The sequence below is a fragment of the Dama dama genome, chromosome 23 (genome assembly GCF_033118175.1).
Source record: "Dama dama isolate Ldn47 chromosome 23, ASM3311817v1, whole genome shotgun sequence".
Lineage (NCBI taxonomy): Eukaryota > Metazoa > Chordata > Mammalia > Artiodactyla > Cervidae > Dama > Dama dama.
This window is the reverse complement of record NC_083703.1, coordinates 34055371-34069871: the sequence shown is the minus strand read 5'-3', so window position 1 is coordinate 34069871 and position 14501 is coordinate 34055371. Positions and strand designations below refer to the sequence as shown.

General features: G+C 40.4%; 1 protein-coding gene and 1 non-coding gene across 6 annotated transcripts in view; both read right to left on the bottom strand.

The window, feature by feature from the left end:
- Positions 1–5749: 5749 nt before the first annotated feature.
- Positions 5750–5859, bottom strand: LOC133045312 (U6 spliceosomal RNA). The gene has a single exon (XR_009690191.1). It is a non-coding gene; the product is annotated as a U6 spliceosomal RNA (small nuclear RNA).
- Positions 5860–11538: 5679 nt separating this feature from the next.
- KIF5B (kinesin family member 5B) overlaps positions 11539–14501 on the bottom strand; it is a 46678-nt gene continuing 43715 nt past the window's right edge. For all 5 annotated transcript variants that reach the window (XM_061126330.1, XM_061126329.1, XM_061126328.1 and 2 more), the window contains exon 26: positions 11539–13983. In XM_061126330.1, coding sequence (XP_060982313.1) covers positions 13977–13983 — 7 coding nt within the window. In that variant the 3' untranslated portion in view covers positions 11539–13976. The remainder of the gene's footprint in view (positions 13984–14501) is intronic.

The window sequence follows — 14501 nt, the reverse complement described above, 5'->3', positions numbered from 1 at the left end:
GGGAGGCTGATGATATTCATCAATCTTCGTAATCTGGGTTGACTTAGAATTTAGAACAGTTAACTAAACTAAAATGAATGAAGACCTGAAGCATGATACGGATTAACCACATTTACTAGTAGTTAGGAAAGCTTCCCCTGTATACTGCATTATGAAACCATAGACCTGGAGCTAACATGCTTTCAAACTTCACCCCAGGAGGAAGATCGGAATGACAGCTTTGTGGTGATGTTTTAATAATAGCAAACACCTGCATGTATTCATCTGCACTTAATTCGGTAGCATGACACCATTTGTTTTTGAAAGATTTCAAAGCCATCTGCTATTAAGATGATTAGTGCCCTGAAATACAGTGAATTTACTAGATATTAGTCATACACCCTCATTGCTCATCTCTACATTTCAGGATGCTTGACCCCTAAAATCTGTTGACTTGCCTCAATTATTTTGCCAATTTTTTCTCTCTTATGTCAACCCACTACCTGCCAACTGTAAGTCTGACCCAAGCTTTGGACAAGTTCTCACACCTAGAGAACACAGCAGGTTTCACAGAAAACCATTATCCAGCTTTCTGGGAAGAATTACTCTAAATAGCATTTTCACTCATTATGCAATTTTTCATAATTTGCAATCAGTGCTGTTGAGGGCAGCAGAAAAATTTGTTACACAATTAAAAAAATTTTTTTAACTTTTTATGTTATATTGGAGCGTGGCCAATTAACAGTGTCATGATAGTTTCAGGTGGACAGCGAAGGGACCCAGCCATCCATATGCATGTATCCATTCTCCCCGAGTCGCCCCTCCCATCCAGGCTGCCCCACTGAGAAGGGTCCCCTGGGTCATGTCACACAATTTTACATAAACCAATACTTCTCACATTGAGATGTGCATATGGATCATTGAAGGATCTTTGTAAAAAAAACACCCCATTCAGTGGGTATTCTGCTTATCTGTTGCTGGGCAGCAGATCATCTCAAACACAGAGGCCTACAATAGCCACTAGATGAATAATCATTTATTTTGCTCACAAACCTGCCCTTTGGGTGGGGATAGCTTGCTCCCACGCTTACTTATATGGGAAAGTTGGACACTGCAGTGGGAGCCGAAATCACTTGAAGACTTACACTCAGTCTGGTGGTTGATGCTGGCTGTTGCCTGATATCCTAGCTCGGGCGCTTGACCAGAAACCCACACATTTCCCTTCCATTTGGAGGCTTGGCCTCCTTACAGCATGGGGGCTGGCTTTTATTAATACCAAGTGTCCCAATGACACAAGGCAGAAGTGCATGGCTTGTTTATGACCTAACCTCGTAAGTTACAGAGCGTCACTTCTGCCAGACTCTATCAGCGGGGATCATCCTAATGATTTTCCCAGGTTTAAGGGCAAGAGACATTACCCACATCACTTGATGGGAGGTTAACAGGAGGTCAACTCTTAGCTTAGTTGGTAAAGAGTCTGACTGCAATGCAGGAGACCTGGGTTTAATCCCTGGGTCGGGAAGATACTCTGGAGAAGAAAATGGCAACCCACTCCAGTATTCTTGCCTGGAGAATCCCATGGTCAGAGGAGCCTGGCGGGCTATAGTCTATGGGTTGCAAGAGTCAGACACGGCTGGGCGACTAAGCACACGTGGGGTCAGGCCCTTCCCTCCTCTCCAATCTCTCCTCTCTGGCTCCTTACCCTCCAGCACAGAACCTTTCTGTTTTTCAAACATGCCAAGGATTCTCCTCCCTCATGCTGTGAACATCTTCCTACAAAACACATTTTTGCACATGGGTGTATTCTTGCTTGGAAAATCCCATGGACGGAGGAGCCTGGTGGGCTGCAGTCCATGGGGTCGCTAAGAGTCGGACACGACTGAACGACTTCACTTTCACTTCTCACTTTCATGCACTGGAGAAGGAAATGGCAACCCACTCCAGTGTTCTTGCCTGGAGAATCCCAGGGACGGGGGAGCCTGGTGGGCTGCCGTCTATGGGGTCGCACAGAGTCAGACATGACGGAAGTGACTTAGCAGCAGCAGCAGTATTTTAGTAGAATCAGTTCTTAGAACTGGAAGTACTGGCGAATAGGACATATATATTTAACATTTTAGTAGATGTTGACTTTTTACTAAGTTGTCTTTAAAAAAGCTTATGCCAATAAATACTTTCAGGGCTTTCCTGGTAGTCCAGTGGTTTAAGAATCTGCCTGCCAAAGCAGGGGACACAGGTTCAGTCTCTGGTCCGGGAAGATCCCACATGTCTGGGGGCAGCTAAGTCCATGAGCCACAACTCCTGAGCCCACACTGCAACAAGAGAAGCCCTCACACCACAACTACAGAGTCACACCTGTTTGCTGCAGCTGGAGAAAGCCCACAGGCAGGAATGAAGACCCAGCACAGCCAAAAATAAATAAAAACAACTTACAGAGATATCTGTATAACAGGCACTTATATAAAGTTTCCTGCATGTTAAATAGGCAAATGTCTTAAGGTTTTTCCAAATACTAACTCACTAATATATGGGTCTATTTCTCTATACCTTTACTAACTTGTTTTTCATTTCTGCTCATCTGATAAGCAGAAAATCTTACTATTGCAAGTTGCATTGCTTTGCAATTTGCAAATAGTATGGCTGAACATTTAAAAGTGTTATCTTGGAATGTCTATTCATGTGCTCAGTCTATTTTCTTTCTGGGTTTTCATCTTTTTTCTTCTTGTTAATTTTAAAGAGCTCTGTGTGTATTAGGGATATTAGTGCTTTAATGTCATAGGTGACAAAATTCAATAATCACTTATTTACTTCTCTACTATGTAAAAAATGTTAGGGGCTTCCCTGGAGGTCCAGTGGTTAAGACTCCATGGTTCCAGTGAAGGGTGCCTGGGTTCAATCCCTGGTCAGGAACTAGATCCCACATGCTGCAACTAAAAACAAACAAATAAAAATATTTAAAAAGTTCTAAAAGTTTTTTTTTTTTGGTAAGCTTGGTGCAGCTCTTTTGATAACAGACTGTTTCTGTTTTTCAAACATGCCAAGGATTCTGCTCCCTCATGCCGTGAACATCTTTCTGCAAAATACATTTTTGCACATGGGTGTATTTTAGTAGAATCAGTTCTTAGAACTGGAAGTGCTGGAGACAGTCAATTGACATAAGAGTTTTTTCAGCCTTTGCATATTCCACTGAAAGTGAATACTGGTACATTTTGCTGAAGAGAAAAACCATGTTTGATCACAAGGTACCAGCACAGACCTCACTGGTGCTGTTTCTTGAATACTGCGTATTATCTTTTCTAAATTCTGAAAAACTCAAAATTCCCTAAAACATTCGTCCCCAAGGACTTCAAGTAAGTTATTGTGGACTTTAATCACATCTGGGGTTTTTCCAGTTCACTTTCAGACATGTTGAATTGCAGTTGCCTATGGGGTCTTCAAGTGTAAATGGCCTGCAAGCAGTTGGATATATGAGTTAGAAATTTATGGGAGAGGTGGGGTTGAAAAAGCAGATTTGGGGTTTATCAATAGTTACATTAAAATCATGAGGGTACGTATCAGAAGGCATGTTTTGCTGGGAGAACAATGCGAACAACCAAGTTCAAGGGATGGATGCAAGAGTCCCTGGGGGGAAAGGGGCAGAGTGAAGAGTGGAGAAGAAAGCACGAACTGGACAGGGCGGAGGTGCCATCGCTCTGGGATGGGGCCATGAAGACACGGAGCTGGACTGCCGTCTGCAGCGTTCTCAATGGAGTGATTGTTGGATACCAGAGTGGAGTTAGAATGTGTGTGTGTTGTGGGGGGATGGAGTAGGAAGGCTCTTTGATGGTTGCCTCTGTGTCCAGGCTCAGGAATCAAGACCCCAACATTCCTAAATAACCAAGCAACTTTTCATCAGGGCTCCTAAGCAGGAATCTCTAGCACTCCTTCCTCTCTGAAAGTTCACTTAAAGGGTCTGCAGCAGCAACATGGATGGACCTAGAGATGATCATACTAAGTGAAGTAAATCAGAAACACAAATATCGTGTGATGTCACTTATATGTGGAATCTAAAAATGACATAAATGAACTTATTTATGAAACAGAAACAGACTCACAGACATAGAGAACAAACTTGTATTTGCCAAGGGTGAGTGGGGAGGGATTGAGTGGGAGTTTAGAACTGACGTATGCAAACTATTCAAACTATTATATACAGGATGGATAAACAAGGTCCCTCTGTGTAGAACAGGGAATTACATTCAATATACTGTGATAAACCATAATGGAAAAGAATATGAAAAGGACTATATAGTATGTATAACTGAGTCACTTTGCTGTACAACAGAAAAAAACACAACATTGTAAGTCAACTGTAAATAAAATACATTTTTAAAAAAAATAAAGGATCCAGGACTTCCCTGGCAATCCAGCAGTTAAGACTGTGCTTCCAGCACAGGGGGTACGAGTTCAAACCCTGGTCAGGGAACTAAGATTCCACATGCCTCTCAGTGAGGCCAAAAAAATTTTTTTAAATAATAAAATGAAGGATCTGCAGGGCCTTTCTTGGTGGTCTGGTGGCTAGGACTCCGAGATTCCAGTGCAATGGGCCCAGGATCGATTCCTGGCTAGGGAACTGGATCCTACATGCCGAAACTAAAAGATGCAGTGCAGCCAGAATAAATACATAAATGTTTAAAAAAAAAAAAAAAAAAATCTGTGTGGGGAGGAGCTGGCCCTCACCACCCACACGGGGCCGGAGGAACCAGAGACGGCTTGGCTTCTTCCTGTTTACTCCTGCAGGAGGGCCACGTCAGGACCTTTTAAAAAGCCATTTAGAAAGTCCTTGCCAGTGGACAATCACTTGCAAAAGGGGACTCCTGAGGCCTCAGGTCTGCCCCCAACTGGCCCACTGCAAAACATGGCTGGTCTCCTAACAGAAGAAAAATCCACTTTTCATTGAATGCTCTCAGCCTTAAAATGTGCGCCTTTTGTTCATTCTCATTCGCCTACATTTGCATAAAACAAAAGTTCATTTTCAGAGCAGTGTGGAGGAGGCCAGTGCACAATTCCAGTTATTGTATACAAAAGTTGGGTGCCTAACTTTTTATCCAGAGAGAAAAGAATATATCCAAGATGGTAACGTGGATGTTTCCTGGCGCTTACACTGGTGATGTCTTGTCTGTCTCTCAAGAAACAATGGACAATTATTTGGGATTTCTCAGATTTAGTTGCAGTACTTTGAGTTTTCATTTCCAATGGTTTTTGGCTGCTGAGTGGGTGAAAAAAATGAGTTAACTTCTTGAATATTTTAAATAGTTGTCATCGGTTCTGATTTTACCTTCAGTGGAAATATTTGAAAGTGTATAATGTTACTAACATCATTCTGTCAAACTAATATGAAGAACAATAAATATTTGATGTAGATCATGACACAAATATTTCCAGGTCTGAGCTAACTTCTGGGCACACACACACACACACACAAATATAAAAAAACCAACTTTTCTTCTAACACTATTGAACTGTACACTTAAAAACACTTAAGATGATACATTTTATGTTTATTTTACCACAATTAAAACAAAACCTACTTCTCTTCCAAATCTTTGATATTTGGAAGCATGCATTTCATGAAGAAAGAAGTACTTTTAAGAACTGCTGATTTCAGTTTGAGAGCCTGTGGATTTCTTTTCACAAAAAGTCAGTGATTATGAAGGCTTAATTTAAATTAAGCCCTTCAGATGTAATCTATCTCTCTATATATATTTTTTGAACTCAGAGAAACATGTTACTCAAAAACATGTAACGCTTCATGAATTGGTGCGTCACCCTTGTGCAGGAGCCATGTTAGTTAATCTTCTCGGTTTTGTTCTAATTTTTAGCATATGTCCTGCTGAAGTAAACACCAGATGTTATAACTCTAGACAAGATTACTTGGCATCACAGAAATACAGAGCAAGGGGCCTAACAATCACCTCGAGGCTTTCAAGCGTTTTTCTACAAATGAACAAGTTGAATTCTAGGTTGGGTCAAGAATCTGGGTCTAGCTTCTGAAGCCATCCTCGGAGGAGAACCACCTGATGACGGAATACAAGTAGAACCCTGAAAAGTCAAACGTGCCTAAAAAACTTTATACAAATAAACAGTGATTCCCCACACCCCGAAGAAAATCTAACAGGGGTCCCATGCCCCACCTCACCTCTTTCTCACTCTCCAGACACAGCCACTTTTTTTTTAATTGACAAAATTAGAATTTAATATTTTAAGGAAACATAATTTTTTCTAAATTACCTCCACTTTTTTCATTTTATTTTTTAAAATTTAATTTTAATTGGAGGCTAGTTACAATATTGTAGTGGTTTTTGCCATACGTTGACTTGAATCAGCCACGGGTACACATGTGTCCCCATCCTGAACCCCCCTCCCACCTCCCTCCCCCTCCCATCCCTCTGGGCTGTCCCAGTGCACCGGCTTTGAGTGCCCTGTCTCATGCATCGAACCTGGACTGGTGACCTATGTCACATGTGGTAATATACATGTTTCAATGCTATTCTCTCAAATCATCCCACCCTCACATTCTCCCACAGAGTCCAAAAGGCTGTTCTTTATATCTGTATCTTGCATCTTGCATATAGGGTCATCATTACCATCTTTCTAAATTCCACATATATGCATTAATATACTGTATTGGTGTTTTTCTTTCTGACTTCTCTGTATAATAGGCTCCAGTTTCATCCACCTCATTAGAACTGATTCAAATGTGTCCTTTTTAATAGCTGAGTAATTTTCAATTGTGTATATATACCATAACTTTCTTATCCATTCATCTGCCAATGGACATCTAGGTTGCGTCCATGTCCTTCAGTTCAGTTCAGTTCAGTTCAGTTTAGTCGCTTCCATGACCTAGCTATTGTGAATAGTGCGGTAAATGAACATTGGGGTACACGTGTCTCTTTCAATTCTGGTTTCCTTGTTGTGTATCCTCAGCAGTGGGATTGCTGGGTCATATGGCAGTTCTATTTCCAGTTTTTTAAGGCATCTCCACACTATTCTACATAGTGGCTGTACTAGTTTACATTCCCACCAACAGTGTAAGAGGGTTCCCTTTTCTCCGCATCCTCTCCAGTATTTACTGTTTGTAGACTTTTTGATAGCAGCCATTCTGACCAGTATGACATGGTTCCTCATTGTGGTTTTGATTTGCATTTCTCTGATAATGAGTGATGTTGAGCATCTTTTCATGTGTTTGTTAGCCATCTGTATGTCTTCTTTGGAGAAATGTCTGTTTAGTTCTTTGGCCCATTTTTTGATTGGGTCGTTGATTTTTCTGGTATTGAGCTGCATGAGCTGCTTGTAATTTTTTGAGATTAATTCTTTGTCAGTTGCTTCATTTGCTGTTATTTTCCTCCCATTCTAAAGGCTGTCTTTTCACCTTGCTTAGTTTCCTTCATTGTGCAAAAGCTTTTTAGTTTAATTAGGCCCCATTTATTTCTGATTTTATTTCCATTACTCTGGGAGGTGGGTCATAGAGGATCCTGCTGTGATTTATGTCAGAGAGTGTTTTGTCTATATTTTCCTCTAGGAGTTTTATAGTTTCTGGTCTTACATTTAGATTTTTAATCCATTTTGAGTTTATTTTTGTGTATGGTGTTAGAAAGTGTTCTAGTTTCATTCTTTTACAGGTGATGGACCAGTTTTCCCAGCACCACTTGTTAAAGAGATTGTCTTTTCTCCACTGTATACGCTTGCCTCCTTTGTCAAAAATAAGGCAGACACAGCCACTTTTCATTTTGTTTCATCTCCAAATTCCTGCTTATTGATTACTCATGATTGAGTGATACCAGTTGTCTTATCCAGTGGAAGATGAAGCTTGAACCCTCTTTCACCATGATCAACACATATACACACATATACCCCTCTTCTCAATAAGGTTGTGTTGTATGTTCAGCTATCAATCTATGCTTCCATTACTATGATGATGCAATGTGCCAATTACAGCTGAGTTATGTAATACACTATGGTGACTTTTCCTTTCTTGCTTATCAGGATTCTTTATTTTTTTGGCACTTATTTAAAAACAAATTTAATAAAATTTTTTAAAGTTAGTTTCCATGTACAAGATATTGACTCTATTTCTCGTGTTGCACAACTCATCCTTGAGCTGATCTTATACCCAATAGTTTGCGCCTCCCACACACCCCTACTGGTAATCACATGTGTGTTCTCTATACCTGTGAGTCTACTTTTTTTTTGGGGGGGGGGGCGGTGGTTATACTTAAGATTCTTCTTTGAATCAGTAATTCTTTTTCCCTTAGTGTTCTATGTGCCAATCACTTTACCCTAAACTCGTCTTCAGCCATAAACTTTTTTTTCTCAAAATCTTCGAACACATCCATCAATCTGTTTGTCTTGGAAACATAACTCTGGCAGTCTTCTGACTGGGGTGCTCTCATCTGGACTGGTTGTTCTTGATGCTCTCACCTTGATAATCCCTTCTTTCGTATGTCCCACATCTTCCTCTTTCCTCACTTGGTTGAGGAATAGCTCCCCAATAAAGTTTTTTTGGCTGCGCTGGGTCTTCATTGCTGCACTTGGGCTTCCTGTAGTTGTGGTTGGTGGATTCTATTGAGTGCAGGCTTAGTTGCTCTGCGGTATGTGGAATCTTCTTGAATCAGGGATCAAACCTGTGTCTCTGGCATTGGCAGGCAGATTGCTAACCACTGGACCACCAGAGAAGCCCTTAGAGTTAGTTTTTTAAAATGTCTTCTTCCCCTTTCCTAGTCCCACTTCCCTCCATATTCTTTTCCTTGTTTGATTCTCTCATCCTAAAGACTTTCTTCACATGCCTTGTGATCCTTGGCTGTCTGTGCATATGTAGGGTGGGGACATGATGAAGCTGACCTGAAGCAACTGGTTCATGTGTTGACTGTGGCAATTCTGAAACGACAATTCTTTCGTTACTCCCTCTATGCTGTCAAATTTTTCACAGAATCTTCTAATCTGCTGGTAATCTAATTTCAGGTAACCAAGCAAGGCGAAAAGGTTGAGGTTCTAAATATTCTTATCACAAACGTTCATATCACCCTCCATATCAGTCCAGGTCCGCAGGGATTAACTATAAATGGGTACAGAGAATTTTCAAGACTAGCTAGGGCTAAAGGAGAGTACCTAGGGAAGAAACAGCCTTGAAAGGGGCCCCCTCCCAGTGTTTGCGATTCAGATCTCATTGCAGAGGTGTGGTTGCTGCCCACGGGATGGGGAAGAGGCTTGCTAGGTTTCCCAGGCTACAGCTGGTCCAGTCACTAGGCAAGCGGGATGCAGGTAGGCCAAGTCAAGATGCTGGCTGGGACTGGGCAGAAGGAAACACCTCCGCTGGGATCTAAGTGGTCCAAGGCCACCTACCTCCCACCCCTGACCATTGATCAGGTGGACAGGATATGCCTGTGTTTGCTGAAGGGCAAACACACAGAAGACCCAGCCTGCTGCCAGAAAGGTGGTCACATGACCAGTGTGCCACAAGCTAAGGGACTGTGCACCCTGGGTGCCCCCACACTGACACCCCCTTCACGTCACTGACGACAGGATGGTATTAAACAAGAGGCAAACCCCAGACTTCCCTGGTGGTTCAGTGGTTAAGAACCCACCTTCCAATGCAGGCAGGGGACACAAGTTCAATCCCTGGTGGGGGAACTAAGATCCCATGTGCCTTGGGGAAACTAAGCCCATGCCACAATTAGAAGCCCGTATGCCACAACTAAGACCCAATGCAGGTATGATTAACAAATATTAAACAAAACAAAACCAAACCCAAGAGGAAACCAAAGCATGCCAAAGCTGAGAACAGAGAAAAGAAATGCTGAGGGCCCAGTTCACTGCCGGTGTTGGCCACCGTATCAGTCTACTGGGGCTGTTGAAACCAAGCACCACAGACAAGATAAGGCAATTAGAGATGGATGGCTTCAGTTTTGGAGGCTGCAAGCTGCAATCCAGGGTGTGGGCAGGGTTGACTCTTTGTGAGGGCTCTCTCAGCCTCTCCTTGGCTTGCAGATGAGCATCTTCTCCCTTTTCCTCCCCTCTGTGCATGTCAAACGTCTTTTAATAAAGGTAGATTTGGAGAGGAGAGGCAACATGTATCACTAACTGGCACACTCGTTTCCAGTATGTCACCCTACCCTCGACTATTCCTGGCTCTTCATCCCGACACCCTCTCCTTTACCCTCTCTAAATAGTAAACAAACAGGATCACACTGACACGTTGGAGAGCTGGTTGCCAAGCTGTGCACAATGAAGTCAGCACCCAGGGGCCAAACTGCTTTCTGGTTTAGACAACTTTCAAGTAGACCCACTTCAGGCTACTTTTATCCCTACTTCCAGACCTACTGAAGGTCATGTTCATGACCACTGAGGGGTCTTTTGGAGGCGGGGGGAATACTAAGTTGCTTCTTGGCATTCCCCACTGCTTGTCAAGTCTGGTGTCTGGGGTCTGCTGAGGTTGCTTTCCTGCTCCAAATGTTACTGCTTGCTGTCTCCTGGTCTGTGAGGCTTTATGCTTTATAAATTAGTAAATACACCTTTTAATGTACTCCAGTATCCTTGTCTGGAAAATCTCATGGACAGTGGAGCCTGATGGGCTGCAGTCCATGGGGTCGCAAAGAGTCGGCCACGACTAAACGACTAACACTAACTTAAAGCAAAGTAGCAAAGATAATACAGAGAATCCCCCCAAACTCTTCCTCCTAACAGTGCTATCTCCCATCACCACTGTACTTTGATCACAACTAAGAAATCAGCCAGCACATCACTGCTAACAGACTTCACCATTTTCTCCACTGGTGTCTTTTTTCTTTTTTAATTTCGGCTGTGCAGGGTCTTCACTGCTGTGCAGGCTTTTCTCTAGTTGCGGAAAATGGGGGTTACTCTCTAGTTTTGGGGCACAGGCTTCTCACTGTGGTGGCTTCTCTTCATGTGGAGCACAGGATCAACAGATGTGGTGCTCAGGCTTAGCTGCTCTGCGGCATGTGATATCTTCCCGGATCAGGAATTGAACCCCTCCCCTGCATTGGCAGGTGGATTTTTTTTTTACCACAGAGCCAAAAGGGAAGTCCCAAGCGATGTCTTTTTACTGTTCCAGGGCTCAACCCAGACCACCACACCGCACCACTGCACCTAGCTGTCAAGTCTCCAGAGTCTCCTCAGATATGCCTCTCCTGGTTTTCCATGATCTTAATCCTTTGGAAGAAAGAGTCCTGGCCAGGTATTTGTTTAAATGTCCCTCTATTTAGATTGTGTGGTATTTTTCTCATGATCAGACAGGGGTTATGGTTTCGGGGGAAGAATAAGAGTGACATGTCCTTATCACGTATCAGGCTACAGTACAGCAAAATAACTGAGACTGAGGATTCACCTCTAGCTCTTAATTCTTTAGCCTATTTAATACTTGATATTCAAAGCACATGCAATTCATTAGGAAACAAAATATACTGAATATAATGACACACTAGTGACTATTCTGTCAAGAAAAAAGGCCACGTGGTCATGTAAAATCAACCTGATATATCACTGAATCACATTTTAAGGAAGTCATTGCATTTCAAAGACTTTTTTCCTCTTTATTTAAACATAAAAGACATTTACAGCATGCAGGTTAACTTAAAATTATATGGCGTCTTCCCAAACCAATTATCTCTGCATGTATCTTCAAGCACTGAAAAGAAACCAACATATTCCACAGGCAGACTCAGACTCTTCTATCATCTCCTGCCAAATTGAGAGTTACACACAGTAGTTTTCTTAAATTAGGCAAATAATTTAACTGATCACCATGAATAAATATTACTTTCATTTCACTGAGTTTCTTTTCTGAACCATTTATCAATGCCATTCAGAGGAACATTAATTTATTCAGCCAAAAAGAAGAAAAGACTGTAAATTGAAATAAGTATCAATGTTCCAGATGATCAGAAATTTTCATTTATAAGAGTAAATGCTGTGTTTAATGACCTACCATAGCAAAAGCAGTTCAATTAAAACAAATTTATGAAATTCTCTGTACATTTTGTGAAAGTCTGAAATTATAAATAGAAAAAAACCACTGAGATATTTTAAAAACGCTAACATTGTGTATTCTGAATCACACACTAGTTACAATTCATTGTTTGTTACACAGCACCAATACCTGTGATACATCTTACAAGAAACTCCCATATTCAGACAAAAGAGAGAAAAAAATTTCTGCTTCATTTAAGAACATTGCCAAAAAAAGCAAGCTTTCATTTGAAAACAAAATACAAATGTCTGTGTGAATGCAGCCAAACACTTCTTTATTTAGAAAACTATCGTCTCCAACAGGCGGTAGCACTGTTCTTGGTTAACTGCATTGCTTCAACCTTGCCGCTCTACAAGTTTTCCTCTCAATTTTTGGAGTGTTTCTTTTGATCAAGCCTAAAAACAATACAATCATTTTAAAGGTTGCTGCAGATCAGAACAGCAAGGATTTCTGACTGTTAAAAAAATAAATAAATTTATCTTTTAAATCAAAATTATTATAAAAGTGGAAATTACAATAGTTAAGGAAATAGAAAAATAAGCCAATTATGATCTGAGTCTTCTGACTATGGCTCCAAATTTAATACAAATATCTGTATATAAAACTTTTTCAAAAAGTTAATTCTGCCACCCAGATCCTAACAGAACTTTTCCAGCTTTCTCCTCTGAGTAACTTTACACCCCCAGTCTTTGCAAATTTCTGCTAACACAGTTGCAGTTACCCACTCCCAATTGGTGAAGCAAATATTGAAATCTCTTTCCCTATTACTTTTATAGTTTATAAAATAAACTGTTGACTTAGTTTAATCATCGGAGGAAGAAGTGGCAAAAACAGATACACGTAATTACAAAATTACCAGCTACTGCCAACAAAATAATTTGAGTATTAGTGACTTGCAAATAATTTACTACTCCTAGACTAAATATTCGTACGTTATAGTCTATGATTTAGTGTAACACTAAAGATACCTCAGGGATTTTTAGACCAAAATTTACCTATATATTTATAAATTCACCATATATTTGTCCTGTCCTTCCATGTTTTCTCAATTTCCAAAAGCTATAAATTTAGATCAACCAATACAGTACTAACAATATAAAATTATGTTTAATCCTATAATAGCCATATCTTAGTTCATTTCATTATATTGACAGATTATTATCCGTCCAATTCTCATATTAACTAACAGGTTCACAAAGCAAGGTGTTTCCCATTCCATCAAGCTATGTGTATTATAGCATTGGGAAGAAGAGGAGTTTCTTTTCCAAACTGTTTTTCTTAAACAAAAGCAAAAGATTTGCTTTTGATAGTGTGAAATATTTCTATTCAAGATAATTCAGCAATAGGCATTTCACAAGATAATTAAGTAGCCTTGCCCAGTCTCAAGTGTTTAGTTAGGCAGTTTTAAAGGTTTCAGTGCACAAAGAGTAGTTTTCAGAAGCAAACTTCAGAGATGACGCACATAATTTTAACTCTGAAGTCATTTCAAGGGATTTTTAAGTACAGTACTGACCTGATATAATTTGTGGGCATGTAGTGTTATAAATGGTAAAATTTAAGACATTTAATCTAAAAGTTCCATTTCCCCTAAAATAAGGTATAATAAGAAAAGAAAAACAAGCAGTAGCAGCTAGGTAACTTAAACTGAGATTAAAAAATAAACATGAACAAGTACAAAAAGCACAGTCCTATATGATACAGTTAGCTTGGCACAGTGAAGACTAAATTTAAGACATGAAAGACAAACTGTGTAATAAATAGGGCCACAGTTGTAAACTGTCGTTTTTCCCTCCTAAGACACCAAAATTGCACTCTAGTTGTGTTGGGAAGCAGCAGAGTTTACAAGAAAAGTGGGTAGGAAACAGCTGTACAGGCCAGGTGCAATTTATACACTAAAAAATGTTTTAATTCTAGAGTTCCCAAGGGATACAGGCTACAGTCATTGAATTATGTCCTCTTCATACTTCAATTACTTTTAACACCTGAAGATGGAAGAAAACAGAGAAAATATTTTTTATACAAAACCTATGTTTGAAAAGAATGAAATAAAATATACCAATTAGTTTAAAAACAGTTAGCCAACAGCTTTGACCACTTCCCCCAAAACTGAAAAGACTGCAACAATGAATGATTTGATTTCTTTTCCTTTTAGTTGTCTCCTAAGCAGAGCTCTCTAGGGACAGTACAATACTGAAAGGAAGTCAACCCTGCATTTGCTTTTACTTACCCCAAGACCTATGAGTAAGCTGATATATAAATTACAGAGTTGTTTTTTTTTTTTTAAAGAAAAAGATGGTCAATAAAATGCCGGCCAGTAGACAGTCGTCAGTGACATTAAGTCAAGGACCACTAATTAACTAGCAATGTTACATACATGGTAGCTGTGAAAAACAAAAAGGGGTGGGGTGTACCAATAAGCACGAAGAACATGTGCTACGGAAAGCAACAGTGAAATAAACAATCCCAGAGACTTCCCCTGTGGTCCAGTGTCAGGACTGGG